At 46.8% G+C, this 18,936-nt stretch overlaps 1 protein-coding gene across 1 annotated transcript in view; it reads left to right on the forward strand.

The window, feature by feature from the left end:
* The window catches only part of TTC12 (tetratricopeptide repeat domain 12), a 44,402-nt gene extending 26,790 nt beyond the window's left edge, over positions 1–17,612 (forward strand). Inside the window, exons 12-20 of the mRNA XM_022559158.2 lie at positions 837–929; positions 2,000–2,060; positions 2,849–2,986; positions 3,444–3,542; positions 4,015–4,083; positions 11,913–12,014; positions 13,345–13,444; positions 14,302–14,527; positions 15,553–17,612. Coding sequence (XP_022414866.2) covers positions 837–929; positions 2,000–2,060; positions 2,849–2,986; positions 3,444–3,542; positions 4,015–4,083; positions 11,913–12,014; positions 13,345–13,444; positions 14,302–14,527; positions 15,553–15,628 — 964 coding nt within the window. The 3' untranslated portion in view covers positions 15,629–17,612. The remainder of the gene's footprint in view (positions 1–836; positions 930–1,999; positions 2,061–2,848; positions 2,987–3,443; positions 3,543–4,014; positions 4,084–11,912; positions 12,015–13,344; positions 13,445–14,301; positions 14,528–15,552) is intronic.
* Positions 17,613–18,936: the final 1,324 nt, after the last annotated feature.

Below are 18,936 nucleotides of genomic sequence, written 5' to 3' on the forward strand. Positions count from 1 at the left end.
GGGGGACTCTGTGCCCACTTGACATGTGTCTGTTTCTAACCTATCATCTGACACACGTCCCTGTACGAGACAGGAGCTCAGTACTGTGTCCCAGCACTGAGCACGACACTCAGCACGCTGTGGGTGCTTGGTGTGGGTTTGCTGGATGGACAAATGCCTTCTTCTCTCTTCTGACCTGGCGCCGGTCAGTCTGTTAAGGCAGCCTGAGACTGCATTAGCTTTTCGGCAGCTGCACCGGACTGTTTGCTCATATACCAGGTTTGCCACTGGCTAAAAATTTGTAAGTTTTTTTCACATGAGTCAGGTATAAACCAGGTCTCCCAATTCTGTTACTTAAACAGAATTTCCAGCTCTAAGTGAAAGACTTTGAGTTTAACTCTCTGAAATTTCATCTGATATATTCAGCAACCTGTCAAAATCTTGTTAAATCTTGATTCCATCCCCCACTTCATTAGGGGGCCTTCCCACTTAGTCATCAGTAGATTAGTAAGGGTGCCATTTAGATGTCATTTGTGTGATTCAACTTGGCCAAGCCAGAGTCCCAGGGCAGAGGCACCAGAGATTCTTTCCAAGTCAGCATCTGATAATCAGTGAACTTTGGTTAAAACTGTTAATTCCCCTGGGCCCTCCCGTTAAGTGGTAGAGCCATTCCCACGGGAGGGTGTCTGCCTCATTGGGGTGGGCAGGGGCTGGGCTTCCTGGTGGGCATGGTAAGGCCCTTTCAGCTTATTTCACTCAGGTGCTGACTCCTTCCTGGCCTCCATGCGAAGCCTCCTTGTTGGGGATGCTGTCAGCGGGAGGTCAGCCCACCCTGAGGGTGTTACGGATTTTTGCAGGTTGTTGGAAGCCCTCGTGTCGTTTCTTGATTTCTCAGATAAGAAGGCCAACTCAGCCATGGGACTGCTCACAGACTTGGCTCTGGAAGAAAGGTAATTTTTGTTTCCAGAAATTGACATTTCTTCTTCAACCTTTGTTGAACTGTCTGATCTTCTAAAACGTGAGGCACACGGGAGGCTAGACCAACTGAGCATCACAAGATTCACTGCGTAGGACAGCTGATGTCCTCAGGGGCCAGTCCCTCTAGGTGCAGGGGGCGACCCGGCCCTCAATGAGCTTGGAAGCTGTAACATACTTAGAACAGTAACTCCCCCAGCAAGCAAGTCTGCTATGCGGTGAGGCTTCTTCCCCTAATCAGTGCCTAATAGGAACTGCCTGGCAGACATGTGCTGATTAAATGAGAGAGAAAGAGAGGGAGAGAGGGAAAGAGGGAGAGAGGGAGAGAGGGAGGGGGAGGGAGGAGAAACACAGTAACAAAGTAGAGCCCTCCCGGGCCGCCAGTGGCAGTATGGGTAACCATCCCCCGTGCTTTTTTTTTTTTTTCTTTGTTTAGCTGCTGCTGGGGAAGACAGTAAAGGTCTTAGATTTTCATAACTTTTCAGTTTTTTAAAAACTGCATCTTGTTTTGTTTTTGATTTCCTCATCAACTTTAGGGCGTCTTACTTAGGAACCGTCATACAATGAGAGAGAGCTGTTTGTGCTGGCAGCCGGCCATCAGCACGGGCTGGGAGGGTGTACTCGCCTCTCTAGCTGGTGGAGGTGTGTGTGCCTCGGGGCCCTCCTCACGGCTGTGACACGTAAACATGCTTACACCGTGTCTCCTGTTTGCACGGCGCACAGCGTGTAGACTCAAAGCAAGGGGAGGGCAGGGGTGGCGCTAAGTCAGTTCGGCAGAAACCTAGGGATTCCAGCAGCTTCTGCATGAGAGAGCCACCCTCTGAGATCTGTTGTTTAACGTCAAAGGCAAGTCTCCAGGCTAAGAAAAAGTAAAGCCACATTACCTGCCCAGTGACGACCTTTTTCGGTTCCGAATGAATCATCCATGCAGGGGCAAATCACACGGGCCCAGGGTTGGACGGTCTGCTCCATCACCCAAGATGCTGTATTTATGTTTTAGTTTGCACGGGGTAGAAATAAATCATGGCTGATGTTCTCTCGACAGATTCCAAGTCTGGTTCCAGGCCAGCCTTCCAGATGTTCTCCTGGCACTGACGGGCGTGCTGGTGAGTAAGCCCTCATTTTATCACCTGTGACAGACCCTTTTGGGAGCATGAGCGGGGCTGTTTCAACACAGTTTACACCCCAGAACTCCTGTTGCCTCTCAGGTTGATTAATCATTTATTCACAGCTGGAATTTATACAAGTCTTGGTTGTTGAAACAGCTGCAGTGGGGGCAGGTGGAGATGGCATACGGGCAGAGCTGGTTACAGGGGAGGAAAGCCTGCCTGGGGGCTGCAGTAGGTGAAGGTGGAGAGTTTGTCGGTCTCCATCAGTCTTCTTCTGAGCCAAGTCCCGTCATAAGTACCACGTGCAACCCTGTCCCCTGAATGGCAGTCATCTCGGTCAGGAGGGCAGGTGTGGTGGTTGGAGCTGATGAGGGAGAAAATTGCCAGGCCGGGAGTCCTCCAGGAGAGCGTGCTGTGACTAGACCTGTCCCCAGTGAGCCATAGAAGTTTCAGGGGACCTTAGAAGGCATACTGACACGCCAGTATTTCACAGATGTGGAAATGGAAGGTCTGAGAAGGGACAGGACTTGTCCCAGTGCCCCCAGCTAGTTGATGGAGTGACTGGGATTAAGCCCCAGGCCTCCCTATTCCAGACCAAGGTGATTTGGGGTCTCCCCCTCTGTGTGCCTCCTTCCTTTCTGCCAGCGTGACCCCACCGATGTCCCCATGTGGCATAACGCTATCTGGTTCCCAGACATTTTGGTGAGTGAGGGATGCCCCTAGAGATTATTCTGGCATCATTTGTCTGCTCTCTGCAGATTCGCTTTCTCTTCATCCCCTTTTAGAAGAGAGATCCCAAGGTCACCAACACCTCAGCTCTCTGCCAGTGTATTGCCATTATGGGAAACCTCAGCGCTGAGGCTGCCACCCGAAGACAGATGTCTGCCTCTGAAGAATTCAGGGATGCCTGCTTGGGCCTCATGGTATTTCAGCTTTTCTAGTCAAAGTTGGTCTTTTACCTGCTTTGAGAGCATTGGCTTCTTCTTCATTATCTGGCTTTTCCAGAAATTCTGTTTGAGGGTGCTGGGGCCAGTGGCTTACCCCTTCTGTAACAGTAGGTTTGATGGGCAGCTGGCCTTACAGAGTCCTCCAGATCAAGTCTCTTCCACCCCGGAGATGTTCGAAGGGTTTTCTGTGGAGCTGGCTTGAGCACCCATTTCAGCAGCTCCATCTGCAGTTTGAACCCAGGGCATACAACATATGACATGAGGCGCCACACACTCTGTGCTGTAAACCGGGCTCAGACCTTCCCACATCACTTAGGTTCATGACACTGACAATTTTAGGGAGTGTGAGTGATACTGAGACCATCGCCGAGGGGAACAGATGACCGTGACAAGCTGCAGGAAGATCATTGATCACCTTGTTTTATTTCCAAAGGCCAAGTGTGAGGAGGATGTGGACCTGTTCAGAGAGGTCATGTATACCCTCCTGGGACTCATGATGAACTTGTGTCTTCAGTCCCCCTTTGTTTCTGAGGTACCGCATTCTTTTCTCCCTACCTTAACCCGTTCTGTTGCAAAGAACTGTTCTCATGTCTGCAAAGAGGATAGAAGCATGGCAGTGCTTCTACACTGGCAATGGGAATGGGGAATGCTGGGTGGATGCTCTGTCCCTGAGTTGCCGAGGGATGGATGAGTCGCTCTGTCAGGTATTGATTCTGAAAACCAGTTGAGCATCCAGGGCGCTGAGCATGGTGCTAGGTTCATCGTTTACAAAGTCAAATACAATGTGGTCCCTGCTCTCAAGGTGTCACCCTGTAGTTAGGGGAGTTGGACGTGGGAAGAAATGCGAGCGATAGAAGAAGATGTGAAGGAAATGTGGACAGACGTGGTGGTGGCAAGAGGGAGGGAGTGGAGAGTGGTCGGTTTTACTTGAGCGCTCAGAAGGAAGAGGCAGAGGACCACGACCAGGATAGGCAAACTCCTTCTCCCGCTCCTTGTTGTTGTAGGTTTGGGCCATGGAGGTGAGCCGGAAGTGCCTGTCTTTACTGAACAGCCAGGATGGAGGAATCCTCACAGTAAGCTTCTCCCAGGGAAATCCAGAAACAGCTTCCTTTGTTGTTCTCCTTTTGTTTTGTTTTGTTTTGTTTTGTTTTGAAGTCACCACACATTTCAGATTCTACTGATTCTCTGAGATATGAGGCAGATTATATACTCCTCAAAACGATGCCCATAGCACATAAATACTGAATTTGCCTATGGTTTCAGGGGATTTGGTGACACCCCCCACCAGTGCCCATCTGTGGAGGCCCTAGAGTCCAGGAACCCCAGTTAAGAATCCCTTTTCTGTAAACTGTGGCCCTTAACAGCTTATCCAAGGTAATCTGTCTGATTTGTCCTATATCAAGCCATCTCTGTGCAAATTGGACAGGCCAAATGATTTTATTTGGAATCTTTCTTCCATAGTCAAAAAAGCCAGACACATATTTTGAAGCCAGTGATTCTGGAGGTTGTTTATGCATAATGGTTTTAGCCCCCTTGGAGATATATGCTGGAATGGCTTTCTTCTGTTTCTGACATTTGGCTAAGAAAATTAAGAAGGCCTATGGTTAGCACAGTGTATCAGGAGGAGAATGTTGATATGATTCAAGAGGCTGTTTGCCATTATCCTGGGATGTGTTCTTCACTTGCATTAGGAATCACCCCAACTTTTATGCCTATTAGGTCAGGGCCCTAAACCTAGAGAAACAATTGGTGTCACATCCAGGGCAGGTCTGGGAAGCCAACCCTTCAAGGATCACAGCCTGGGCGCAAGCCTCTTAGATAGCCTCATCCACCAGAGGGCAGACAGCAGAAGCAAGAAGAACTACAGTTCTGCAGCCTGTGGAATGAAAACCACATTCACAGAAAGATAAACAAAATGAAAAGTCAGAGGACTATGTACCAGATGAAGGAACGAAATGAAACCCCAGAAAAACAACTAAATGTAGTGGAGATAGGCAACCTTCCAGAAAACGAATCAGAATGATGATAGTGAGGATGATCCAGGACCTTGCAAAAAGAGTGGAGGCAAAGATCAAGAAGATGCAAGAAATGTTAAACAAAGACCTAGAAGAATTAAGGAACAAACACCAGAAGAATTAAAGAACAAACAGAGATGAACAATACAGTAACTGAAATGAAAACTACACTAGAAGGAATCAATAGCAGAATAACTGAGGCAGAAGAACAGATAAGTGACCTGGAAGACAGAATGGTGGAATTCACTGCCATGGAACAAAATAAAGGAAAAAGAATGAAAAGAAATGAAGACATCCTAAGAGACCTCTGGGACAACATTCAATGCACCAACATTCGCATTATAGGGGTCCCAGAAGGAGAAGAGAGAGAGAAAGGACCCGAGAAAATATTTGAAGAGATTATAGTCGAAAACTTCCCTAACATGGGAAAGGAAATAGCCACCCAAGTCCAGGAAGCGCAGAGAGTCCCATACAAGATAAACCCAAGGAGAAACACGTCGAGACACATAGTAATCAAATTGACAAAAATTAAAGGCAAAGAGAAACTATTGAAAGCAACAAGGGAAAAATGACAAATAACATACAAGGGAACTCCCATAAGATTAACAGCTGATTTCTCAGCAGAAACTCTACAGCCAGAAGGGAGTGGCATGATATACTTAAAGTGATGAAAAGGAAGAACCTAGAACCAAGATTACCCGGCAAGGATCTCACTCAGATTTCATGGAGAAATCAAAAGCTTCACAGACAAGCAAAAGCTAAGAGAATTCAGCACCGCCAAACCAGCTCTACAACAAATGCTAAAGGAACTTCTCTAAGTGGGAAACACAAGAGAAAAAAAGGACCTGCAAAAAAAAAACCCATAACAATTAAGAAAATGGTAATAGGAACATACATATAGATAATTACCTTAAACGTGAATGGATTAAATGCTCCAACCAAGAGACACAGGCTTGCTGAATGGATACAAAAACAAGAGCCATATATATGCTGTCTACAAGAGACCCACTTCAGACCTAGGGACACATACAGACTGAAAGTGAGGGGATGGAAAAATATATTCCATGCAGATGGAAATCAAAAGAAAGCTGCAGTAGCAATACTCATATCAGATAAAATAGACTTTCAAATAAAGAATGTTACAAGAGACAAGGAAGGACACTACATAATGATCAAGGGATCAATCCGAGAAGAAGATATAACAATTATAAATATATATGCACCCAACTTAGGAGCACCTCAATACATAAAGCAACTGCTAACAGCTATAAGAGGGGAAATCGACAGTAACACAGTAATAGTGGGGGACATTAACACCCTACTTACACCAATGGACAGATCATCCAGAAAGAAAATTAATAAGGAAACACAGTTTTAAATGACACAATAGACCAGATACGTTTAATTAATATTTATAGGACATTCCATCCAAAAACAGGAGATTACACTTTCTTCTCAAGTGCACACAGAACATTCTCCAAGATAGATCACATCTTGGGTCACAAATCAAGCCTTGGTAAATTTAAGAAAATTGAAATCACATCAAGCATCTTTTCCAACCACAATGCTATGAGATTAGAAATCAGTTACAGCGAAAGAAACATAAAAAAACACAAACACATGGATGCTGAAAAATATGTTACTACATACCAAGAGATCACTGAAGAAATCAAAGAGGAAATAAAAAAATTCCTAGAGACAAATTACAATGAAAACACAACAATCCAAAACCTATGGGATGCAGCAAAAGCAGTTCTAAGAGGGAAGTTTATAGCAATACAATGCTACCTCAAGAAACGTCTCAAATAAACAATCTAACCTTACACCTAAAGGAACTAGAGAAAGAAGAACAAACAAAACCCAAAGTTAGTAGAAGGAAAGAAATCATAAAGATCAGAGCAGAAATAAATGAAATATAAACAAAGAAAACAATAGCAAAGATCAATAAAACTAAAAGCTGGTTCTTTGAGAAGATAAACAAAATTGATAACCCTTTAGCCAGACTCATCAAGAAAAAGAGGGAGAGGACTCAAATCCATAAAATTAGAAATGAAAAAAGGAGAAATTACAGCAGACACCGCAGAAATACAAAGCATCCTAAGAGACTACTACAAGCCACTCTATGCTAATAAAATGGACAACCTGGAAGAAATGGGCAAATTCTTAGAAAGGTATGACCTTCCAAGACTGAACCAGGAAGAAACAGTAAATATGAACAGACCAATCACAAGTAATGAAATTGAAACTGTGATTAAAAATCTTCCAACAAACAGAAGTCCAGGACCAGATGGCTTCACAGGTGAATTCTATCAAACATTTAGAGAAGAGCTAACACCCATCCTTCTCAAACTCTTCCAAAATATAGTAGAGGGAGGAACACTCCCAAACTCATTCTACGAGGCCACCATCACCCTGATACTAAAACCAGACAGAGATACTACATGAAAAGAAAATTACAGACCAGTATCACTGATGAATATAGATGCAAAAATCCTCAACAAAATGCTGGCAAACGGAATCTAACAACACATTTAAAGGATCGTAACGCCATGATCAAGAGGGATTTATCCCAGGGATGTAAGGATTCTTCAATATACGCAAATCAATCAATGTGATACACCATATTGACAAACTGAAGAATAAAAACCATATGATCATCTCAGTAGATGAAGAAAAAGCTTTTGACAAAATTCAACACCCATTTATGATAAAAACTCTCCAGAAAGTGGGCATAGAGGGAACCTACCTCAAAACAATAAAAGCCATATAAGACAAACCCACAGCAAACATCATTCTCAATGATGAAAAAGTGAAAGCATTTCCTCTAAGATCAGGAACAAGGCAAGGATGTCCACTCTCACCATTATTATTCAACATAGTTTTGGAAGCCCTAGCCATGGCAATCAGAGAAGAAAAAGAAATAAAAGGAATACAGATTGGAAAACAAGAAGAAAAACTGTCACTGTTTGCAGGTGACATGATACTATACATAAAGAATCCTAAAGATGCCACCAGGAAACTACTAGATCTAATCAATGAATTTGGTAAAGTTGCAGGATACAAAATTAATGCACAGAAATCTCTTGCATTCCTATACACTAATGATGAAAAATCTGAGAGAGAAATTAAGGAAACAATCCCATTCACCATTGCAACAAAAAGAATAAAATACCTAGCAATAAACCTTCCTAAGGAGGTAAAAGACCTGTACTCAGAACACTATAAGACACTGATGAAATAAATCAAAGATGACACAAACAGATGGAGAGATATACCATATTCTTGGATTGGAAGAATCAATATTTTGAAAATGACTATACTACCCAAAGCAATCTACAGATTCAATGCAATCCCTATCAAATTACCAGTGGCATTTTTTACAGAACTAGAACAAAAAATCTTAAAATTTGTATGGAGACACAAAAGACCCCGAGTAGCCAAAGCAGTCTTGAGGGAAAAAAACGGAGCTGGAGGAATCAGACTCCATGATTTCAGATTATACTACAGAGCTACAGTAGTCAAGACAATATGGTACTGGCACAGAAACAGACATATAGATCAATGGAACAGGATAGGAAGTCCAGAGATAAACCCATGTACCTATGGTCACCTAATTTATGACAAAGGAGGCAAGAATATACAGTGGAAAAAAGACAGTCTCTCAATAAGTGGTGCTGGCAAAACTGGACAGCAACATGTAAAAGAAGGAAATTAGAAGACTCCCTAACACCCTACACAAAAATAAACTCAAAATGGATTAAAGACGTAAATGTAAGACCGGACACTATAAAACTCTTAGAGGAAAACACAGGAAGAACACTCTTTGACCTAAATCACAGCAAGATCTTTTTTGAACCACCTCCTAGAGTCATGGAAATAAAAACAAAAATAAACAAATGGGACCTAATAGGACCTAATAAAAGCTTTTGCACATCAAAGGAAACTATAAACAAAACGAAAAGACAGCCCTCAGAATGGGAGAAAATATTTGCAAACGGATCAACAGGCAAAGGATTAATCTCAAAATATCAACAGCTCATGCAGCTCAATATTAAAACAAACAACCCAATCAACAAATGGGCAGAAGACCTAAATGGACATCTCTCCAAAGAAGACATACAGATGGCCAAGAAGCACATGAAAAGCTGCTCAACATCACTAATTATTAGAGGAATGCAAATCAAAACTACGAGGCATCACCTCACACTGGTTAGAATGGGCATCATCAGAAAATCTACAAACAACAAATGCTGGAGAGGGTGTGGAGAAAAGGGGACCCTCTTGCACTGTTGGTGGGAATGTAAATTGATACAGCCACTATGGAGAACAGTATGGAGGTTCCTTAAAAAACTAAAAATAGAATTACCATATGACCCAGCAACCCCACTACTGGGCATATACCCTGAGAAAACCATAATTCAAAAAGACACTTGCACCCCAATGTTCATTGCAGCAGTATTTACAATAGTCAGGTCATGGAAGCAACCTAAATGCCCATCAACAGACGAATGGGTAAAGGAGATGTGGTACATATATACAGTGGAATATTACTCAGCCGTAAAACGGGACGAAATTGGGTCATTTGTAGAGACGTGGATGGATCTAGAGACTGTCAAACAGTGAAGTAAGTCAGAAAGAGAAAAACAAATATCGTATATTAATGCATATACGTGGAATCTAGAAAAATGGTACAGGTGAGCTGGTTTGCAAGGCAGAAATTGAGACACAGATGTAGAGAACAAACATATGGACACCAAGGGGGGACGTGAAGGGGGGATGGTGGTGGGCTGAATTGGGAAATTGGGATTGACGTATATACACTAATATGTATAAAATAGATAACTAATGAGAACCTGCTGTATTAAAAAAATTCTTTTTTGAAAAAAAAAAAGGGTCATTGTCGGGGGACTGGTTCCAGGGTTGTACAAACCTTCCAAGTAGATCCAGCATATCCTGTTTGTGGCCAGCAAGCCCACAGCTTCTCTGAAGTCAATCCAGACTTACAGGGCAAAGCTGTTTAACCTGGGCTCCAGGAAGATGTGGTAGGTCTTCAGGTTCCCTGGAACCCCCAGCAATTATATAGAAAATTCTGAGTGTATGTGCATTTTCATGGGACTGGAGAGCACCACAGCTTTCATCAGATCCTCAAAAATGATACACGACCCCAAAAGTGGTAAGCACCACTGTTCTTGGGTACTTGGGATTTTCTGGCTGGTGGGTCTAAAGCTGGGCCTGCACTAGTTCCACACTGGCCCTTCAAGGACTCTGGGGTAGATGTCCCCAGGACTCTGCTTGGCCACAGCTAGGTGGGTGCTCACCAGCTTGTTGAGCAGGGCAGTAGCCTTAGCAGGGAACCCGGTCCTTTAATACCGTGCTGTCTCTACTGCCTTGGGCCTGAAAAGAGAGCTGTACTGTCAACTGTAGTCACATCCTAGCCCCTGTAGGAAGCAGATTAGGGAAACAAGATAGGTGATATGATAATACACAGGTTTGTCCATTCTTGCTCTGGAGACTTCATTAAAATGAGACTAAAGACATTAGGGGGAAAAAAGGCAGAATCCCACACTGACAAAGTGAACAGGCAAGAGGTCACCAAAGGGTAAGTTATTTTAGCTAGTTTCTGGAAGATGGAGAACAGCTGCCAGACTGGTAATTAATGCGGCAGGGCTAAAGAAGCCTTCGTGTAGAGGACAGATGAGGGGAGCCCAGCTGGGGGGTAGCGGGTCTGTCTTGCAGCTCCATGGAAAAGATCGAGAATTCAAACCGCCAGCTACAGCAGAGGACAGAAGTAAGAGATTGGGGGACTGTATCTGGCAGCCAGGTATCTATTCCTCAGGCATAAAATGAGCCATTTTTTCCTAAAGGAATTGAAAGACCAGAGGAAAAAGTTTTGCTTTCTAGTATTTGGGAGTGCCACCTCTCCACCTGTCAGTGGATAAACTTCCCATAAACATAGTGTACCCAAACATACTGCTTTTTTCATAAATGTGACTGGAAAGCTAAGGGTAGATCTCACCAGGCATATCAGGAAAGCCATACAGATAAATAGACGAAGCAAGGTAAGCAGAACATTTGACTCTCAAAAAATAGAGATGAAGTAGAAAACAGAAGAAAAAATTAATAACTATCACTCATGTCTTCAGAAAGATTCAAGATAGTGTTATGGCCATAAAATAGTAACAGAACTATTTTTTTAAAAAAATCAGAACTGGAAAATAAAATCAGTGAAGTCTCCCAGAAAATAGAATAAAAAGACAAAGATTTAGAAAAAATAAAGGAAAAGCTAAAAGTCCCAGAGGATCCATCCAGGAAGTCCACCATCTAATAAGGGCCCTGAACAGGTATCAGAGCCCCACGGGTGATACAGGCCAGGACTTTCTTGCCAAGGGTTGAACGCTGGTCCTGTGTGAAGCTGGAATAAGCTGGGCCTCTGTGCACCCGGGGGCAATGTTGGCGGCCCTTAGAATTGCCTACCCAGCAGCTTTATTATAAAGGACAGTACTTGACTTGCTATCAATTCCTTGGCCATTGTATTTTTAAAGTCAAGGTATTATTTTGCATCTAATACTAATGATTGTTTTTGCCTCACCAAACTACTCGTTGACTTTAAAAGGTCATCAGCATTTTAAGAAAAAAATTCCTATTGAGGTATAGTGGGTGTACAATATTATATATTTCAGGTGTACAACACAGTGATTCACAAATTTTAAAGGTTATGCTCCATGTATAGTTACGATAAAATATTGGCTATATTCCCTATGCTGTACAGTATATCCTTGTAGCTAATTTATTGTATACAAGGTAGTTTGTGGCCTTAACCCCCTACCCCTTTCTTGCCCCTCCCCACTTAAGAACGTTTAATCAGCCTTTCTTTCTGCTTCACTCAGAGAGCTGCTGGCGTTCTTAGCCGCACCCTTGTTTCCTCTCTGAAGATTGTTGAGGAGGCCCTCAGAGCGGGAGTGGTGAAGAAAATGGTTAAATTCCTGAAGGTAAAATAACTTCCTTGGTTACAACCTCCTGAATTTCCGGGAGTGTCATATTTTATTTGGGGAACAGAACTAAGGAGGGCTTTGTTCAGTTAAGGTTCTTCTATTTCCCCCCTGCTAGCTTCTAACCTTCTCGAATGGAGATTCCCTTCTGCCTGTCCACCCAGACTCTGCTCTGACCAGCAGTGTAAGATTGTTGAACAAATAATTGTTCATTAGATGCATCCATAAAAACTGCTTACCACTTAAACCTAACTTTAAAAATGTATGGCCTCTGTCCTCGAAAAAGATGCTCTGAGTGGCTTCAACAAGGTTTCTCAGGTCCTGGTTTTGTTCATGGTTTCCTGCTCATGACGCGTTATCCAGTTACCTGGAGAAGGTTGGAGATAACTCCATTTATGAGATATGTAGGCTGCAGAGTAACCGTGTGGCTTTTAAAAGGATGTTCAGATTTTCCCCGCAACATGAGTGCAGTGAAGCTACGTGAGTTAGTACGAGAGTTAACTAGATTCTCCTGAAGGGGGAGGTGAGTTACTAGGTCGCATCTCTGGGTCCCGCCAGCGATGCATGTGCCCAGTGAGGCTCACTACCCCACGTTACTGTGGTGACCCCACGGGAGACTTACTCATAAAACCCAGGCTGAGTGGCACCAGGAGGCGTGCTCTGTCGGGGGGCTGCTTCTGGGGCAGGGGCGATATTGAGGGGCAGGGTGGTGGGTGTGAGTTTAGGCAGCCACGTGGATGATGACCGTCATTCACTCTGTATAACTCTTGCACACCCACCGGAGCCTGCTGGTTGCATGCACACACATGTGCATTATGCATGCCTTCACACACACATGCATTTTAAAGACCCCACATAGGGTGATTTTAAGGGTTATGATTCGACAGTTGTCACCTCTTAAAATGATCTAGGTTCGTAATGTTCTCCATGCAGGCCTGTCAGCCTGACAGCCTTCTCAAGTCAACCCTCATTCTCAAATGGTGAAATGACATGGGAGGGCCTTTTCCTCCCTTTTTGGTACATCTGCCAGTAGACAGCACCATTCTGTTCTCAGCCACTCACTCCTAAGCCTTCCACAGGTAATTACTCAGGTGTACATGGCAGGCCTACATTCATAGCGGGGGTGAGGGCCACGTTAGGGAGGACGTGAGTGACACTGCATCCCAGCAGGGACCAGGCCCACTCGCCAGGAAGCACACGCTATCGTCAGCAGAGCTCTGGCTCAGAAGTCTAGGAAGCCACGAGCACAATCACAGCTGCTCACTGTGGTTTCTGGCCGAGAGCAACCACGGCTTTGATTTTATTTTCCTAATTTCACTCTGAAATCTAGGCAGGAGGCCAGACTGCGTCACGTTATGCGGTAAAGATCCTCGCCATCTGCACTAATAGTTATCACGAAGCACGAGAAGAGCTGATAAGACTGGATAAAAGTAAGTGATAGTTTCTTTAAGTGGAGCCCACATCAACCCAGAGGTTAATCAAGCCGTGAAGCTGCAAAGGGAACTGCCGGTGAGGAGGGAGCAAAGACTGAGGAGGATGCGTCACGCCCTCCCCGGACTCAGGCAGTGTGTATGAAGATGACGTCACCTCACCTCCAGCTCTGAAAGCTCCTAATTAGCATTCGGCCGCACACAGGTGCCACATCCTTGCTGGAAGACTCAGCTGGGAAACAGCTCAAAGATAACAGAATCAAAGCTGGGAGCTACCTCCCCACTCCAAGTAAACTGGGATTGTTTGTAAAGCATTCTGCTTAGACTGACCTAACACGGGTCCTCTTCATTCCCAGGGGAAACACCTTAGTGACCAAGGAGAATGGGAGAGGCTGAGCCTGTCTTTAGTCTAGTCACTGCCCTGTCATGCGGGGCAGGGGTCCTGCTAACGCTCTCCTTCCCACCTCCTTTGGGCCGCACAGGCGTGAACGGGGGTCCCCACTGAGTGAGGGTCAGGAACCTTTCCTGTAGAACCTGTTCCTGACCCCGCAGGTACAGGGTGCCAGCCCATGGCCTCCCGCTCAGGTGGGGGCTGTCGGGTGGAGCTGAGAGCTTCAGATTGGGGATGTAGAGAGAGCAGACCTGTCTGATGTATAGCCTGCATTCCCGGGACAGCTGAGTCCTGCCAGGCTCTGTGCCGGGCTCCTGAGGTCCCTCAGAGACACAGCCAGGAGCCAGAGAGCTTCAGAGCACTCAGTAGAGATTTGCCGAGTAAGTGACATGTCCATCCACTGCCACCTCCCTGTGCCCCCCATGTTCCACTGCCAGCCTCCTGCTTGTTCTTCTCCACCCTGTAGAGCTCGGTGTCCTGATGCAGCTGCTGGGCTCGGAGGATGAGATTCTGGTGGGCAACGCCACCCTCTGCCTGGGGAACTGCATGGAGGTGCCACACGTGGCCTCGTCCCTGCTGACCACGGACATCGTGCTGGTCTTGCTGAAGCTCGCGGGCGGCGATGCTCAGAAGACGGCCGTGCAGCTGAACGCGGGCATCGCCCTGGGGAAGCTGTGCACGGCCGAGCCCAGGTGCACGGCGCGGCAGGGAGCCCAGCTGCTTCTGTGGAGGATGCCCCCCACCCCCAGGGCACTGGGGAGAGCTCAGGCTGCAGCCGGAGAGGGAACCCGGTTATGGGACAGGGATCTTTCCGGGCACTGACGGCCGTCGTCTTCTGTCTGCTCCATTCCCGCAGTCTCCTCCAGCCACTCCTCTCTCCACCCCTCCTCCCTCGCACACCATCTCCCCTTCTCTCTGTCTCCTTTCTCTCTCCTCTGTTCTCCAGAAACAGACCTCCCCGACTTCATTTTTTTTTTTTTTTTTTTTTTTTTTTGCTTGGGACCTAAGCGTATGGGAGAATGTCCTGTAGGGTAAATTCTTGCGCTGGAGAAAACAGACGAGGTTGGGGAGCGGCATGATTAAGACCACCCAATAAGCTTGGACAGGAGCCTGCGCTTGATCTGGGTATCTTGCCTCTGTCAGCCCAGGCTTCCGCCCCGCTCTGCCCCGATCTGAGGCGCTGGAACGCCTGGTCCTCACGTTCCTGGAAGGTGCCCACCTGTGGCTGAGCGTGGTGCCCTGGCACAGGAGGGGGCGCCTTCCATGGTGGGGAGGGCCTCTGGCCTGCCTGCTTCCTTCTCGCACAGGCTCCCCCTCCCACCCCTCCTCTGGAGAACGAGAGGGTGGGCCTGGATGACGTCTACGGTCTTTTCGAGTTCTGTCTGATTGTTCAAATGGAAGGAATGGATAAAATCTTTCTTCTACAGAAAGCAAAGCACATCAGCTAGGATGGGCTCGCTGTGGCAACCTGCTGGGGAGCTCCCAAGAGCAGGTCCCTCAGGTCCCTGTCACATCTGCCACTCACATGGCGAGTGTTGCCGTGTTTTGTGGGCCTCCTGAGGGTCTCCCCACTTTGATCTTTAGGGCTCCCCAGGGCAACAGCTGCTGCCCTGTCCTGATTTCCCAGCCGGCTTCTGCCTGAGGGGGGACGCCTCTGGGGGCCAGGTGTCTGCACCCTGGCATTTATGTCCTGGAGTTTGTGTTCTGATTATGACAGGTTTGCTGCTGTACTGAGAGAGCTTCACGGGATGGAGATTCTCAACTCTACCATGAAGTACATGGACAATTCTTGAGAGACGTGGCGTCCGTGTGAGCTCTGGCTTGCTCCTGTGCCAATAAAGACTTTCTGAATATCCACTCCAGACCTGAATACTGATCTTCAGAGTGCTCGCCTGTTGGTTTCACTGGTCACAAGATTTCCCCAGACTCTCTGGGAAGCAGCGGTTCTAGATAGGAACTAGGTTCCGCCTAACACCGCACCTGCCCCTCTTGCTGTTTTCTGCTGGCAACACGCTAGAAGCGTCAGGTTTTTCAGGAGCGGTGTTTTGGCCTCTGTTTTCCAGCTCTGAAGTGCCAAGACACAGCTGCAGCGGCGTCTGCATGGTGAGCCTCCTCAGGCCTGGCTGTGGCGCACGGTCTTGAATTCAGTGGGTTGAGTGGTGGGTGTGGCTCTGCAGCAGGGAGTTCTGTAAGGTCCAGGGGAGTCAGTCCTGGAAGCACCACCCGCTGCCTTCCTCCGCCCCATGCAAGGATGTTGTGACCCCCCCTTCCCTTAAATTGTCTTCTGCTTCCAGTGCCAGAGCAGGGAGGGATCTGTTTCTGTCCTGAACTCTCACAAATACAGACATAATCTATTCCTCTAACCCACCTTGCTCTTCCACCCCACCCCCGAAAGGCACTGCTCCCTTACAGTTGCCCTCAGTCCACTCTGAAACTGACAGGGTCTCCTTTGGACCCCAAGTCCCTAAGCAAAAAGTCCAATAAGTGCCACCACTCTTCCACTTCTCAGTACCATCACTTGACTGTTTTAGGGTAGGAGGCGGGACCTGCACGGTAGAGTGAATGCCAAGTGTCCCAGACCAAAGTTCCCAAGGCCTGTGGTCCTACTTACCCTGCTGCCTGGCAGCTGTGGACTTTGGGCAAGACACTCAACCTCTCTGAGCTTTGGTTGCTGCTTTTGGAAAAGCTAGAGTAATACCTGTCCAACCTATCTCCAACATTACTGTGAAGATTGAATGAAGTTTTGGAGGTAAAGCCACGAGGAACTGCAAAATGCTACACAAATATAAGAGATTTCTAGGCTCCATCTTGAGATTGAGGGGGTTGACTTTGATGTCATCTGAGTTAAATTTAAGGCGGCTGGGAAAAGGTAAGCACACGTCCTTTAAGGAATCAGAACTGGATGTTTTTGGACCACGTAAGAAAGGAAATCCTCTTCCTGAGAGATTTTTTTCAACACACCCAAACAAATGGGTCTTCGCAAGTGTGATAGCCCTTGGAAACCAAGAGAGAGAATTGTCACTTTGTGGGACTGGAAGGAAATCAGTAGCCCTGAGAGTCTCACTCTGGGATCAGGCTCACTGGAGTACTCTGTGTTGGTGCCCTATGGTCCCTGGGTGGCAGGCAAGTGACAGGCCACATTAGAGAGGCTGGGACTTGCCCACTCAGTCCCATCATGCGAACAAACACACTTCAAGAGGCTACTGAATTGCAGAGGGAGATGGCTTGGTGCTAAATAGAGCACAGAGAAGAAAATTAGAGGCTGCAAAATTTGCTGGGTTTGGAGAGATTCAGGGGAGCTTTAAAAATGGAAAAGCCTGCCTGTGTACGTAACCAGCAGGCTTGTCTCCTCCGATGTGAAGTTCAGACCCCTCCTCCCTCTCTTTGGCTGCACTCCTCCTCCGCGGCTCATGAAAACGGCTATTATACATGTAACCTCTTCCCCGAAGAGTGGGGAAAGCCAAATTATATTATTATCTTTGCCTCGGAGAGCCTGCCAAGAGCAGCCATCCCTCTGCTTTGGAGGAGGGTCTGGCTGCACCTGAGGAGTGCCCTTCTCTCGCAGGTGGAGAGAGATGTTTACACACTGGTGTCTCCGTCTCGCTGCGGAGCCAACCCGCCCTAGCCTCGTCACCTCTAACACACGCTACCATACAGGGCTCCCAGGAAGCCTGGAAGAAACTACCTGTGTGTTGAAGAAGGGGCTCCTCTCCTCATGACTGGAGCCCCTGCACCTCCTAACCACCCTCAGGATCGTGGCTTATTCCGAGAAGGCGGTCTGTTGGTTCCACGGGCAGTGGGATTGTCCATCCTAAAGAGATGTGACCGAGATGGAACTTAATAACCATCCTGAAGCCACAGCAGAGGTGTCAGGTCACGGATGGTGAACACCTGTCCTAGATTAGGTGACACCGGCTCTTCTACAGGGCAGCAAGGCAGGATTGAGGTTAGATACTGGGAGGAAATGACAGGAAAGGGTAGGACATGCTATTGTAGGCACTTTGCTGAGGATCTGTTAGGACAAGACCTTCCTGGCTTGGAAAACCGAAAGAAGAGAGTACCACCTGAAGTATCCTGAGGCCAGGTGACGTTTACTCCTCCATGACTTTTTTCAGCAAAAGTTCTCATTTTCTAAATGCCTTGAAAATGCGGGCTCTTCAGAGGGCCCAGTAAGCGGAGAGAGTATTTGGAGGTGAGGAAAACATTTACAAGTCACTCCCTTTCCCAAGGCAAGAGGCTCTTGGTCCTCCTGGGCGGCGACTGGCCAGCCTGTTCTGCACCAGGCACTGTAACAAGTGCCTGAAGATCCAGCCCGTATAAGCCTCACGAAGACCCAGTGGGGTGGGCATGAGCTCCACTCCGTGGGTAAAGAAAGTAAAATGTGAAGACAGTAAGTACTTCTTACCCAGGATCACCTAGCAGGTAGGTTAGGGAGTCAGAATTTGACCCCAGCCTGGATTTTAACACCTTCTACATTAAAAATATACCTCCACTTACTCAACGTGGTTTGAAGGAAAATTACCTAGTTTCTCCAAACCTCAGTTTCCTCTCTGTCAAGTGGGAGGAACGGTCCCTACTTACAGAGTTCTTGGGTTTGGATATAACATATATGCAGTGCCTCGCACAGGTGACTGGAAGAGCGAAGGCATTTCCTTAAGAGTGACTATTATTTTGAAGCCTGAAATTACCGTGATCACGCTATCTGCCGCCTTCCACCCTCACCTATCTGCTCATCCTCCTAGGTACTCATCTCAAGGCAGGCAAGCAGCTGTGTGGCACTTATGTTTGCTCTTCTCCCCCTCCTATGCCTGATGGCAAACGTGAGGATCCCTCCAGACTCGGCTGCCGACCTGCCTTCTTATACTACCTCGGAGGCAGGGAGGTCTGAAAGCCCCAGGCCTGGGCAGGGTGGGGTTCTGAGTAGAGATCACCGCAGCTCAACGGTGCTCCTTGCCAGCAGCAGTGTGACTGGGGCCTTCGAAGACCTGGGACCGAGCTGCATTTATGCCAGCAGGACCCAGTGTACAGTGGGCTGGGAGCCCTATGCAGGAAGGGCCATAGGTGCTGGGATCAGTGCCCCAAAGTCCCCTCCCCAAACAGA

Source organism: Delphinapterus leucas, chromosome 7 (assembly GCF_059928025.1).
Source record: "Delphinapterus leucas isolate spDelLeu-1000000601 "Yukka" chromosome 7, BTC_Dleu_Yukka2, whole genome shotgun sequence".
Lineage (NCBI taxonomy): Eukaryota > Metazoa > Chordata > Mammalia > Artiodactyla > Monodontidae > Delphinapterus > Delphinapterus leucas.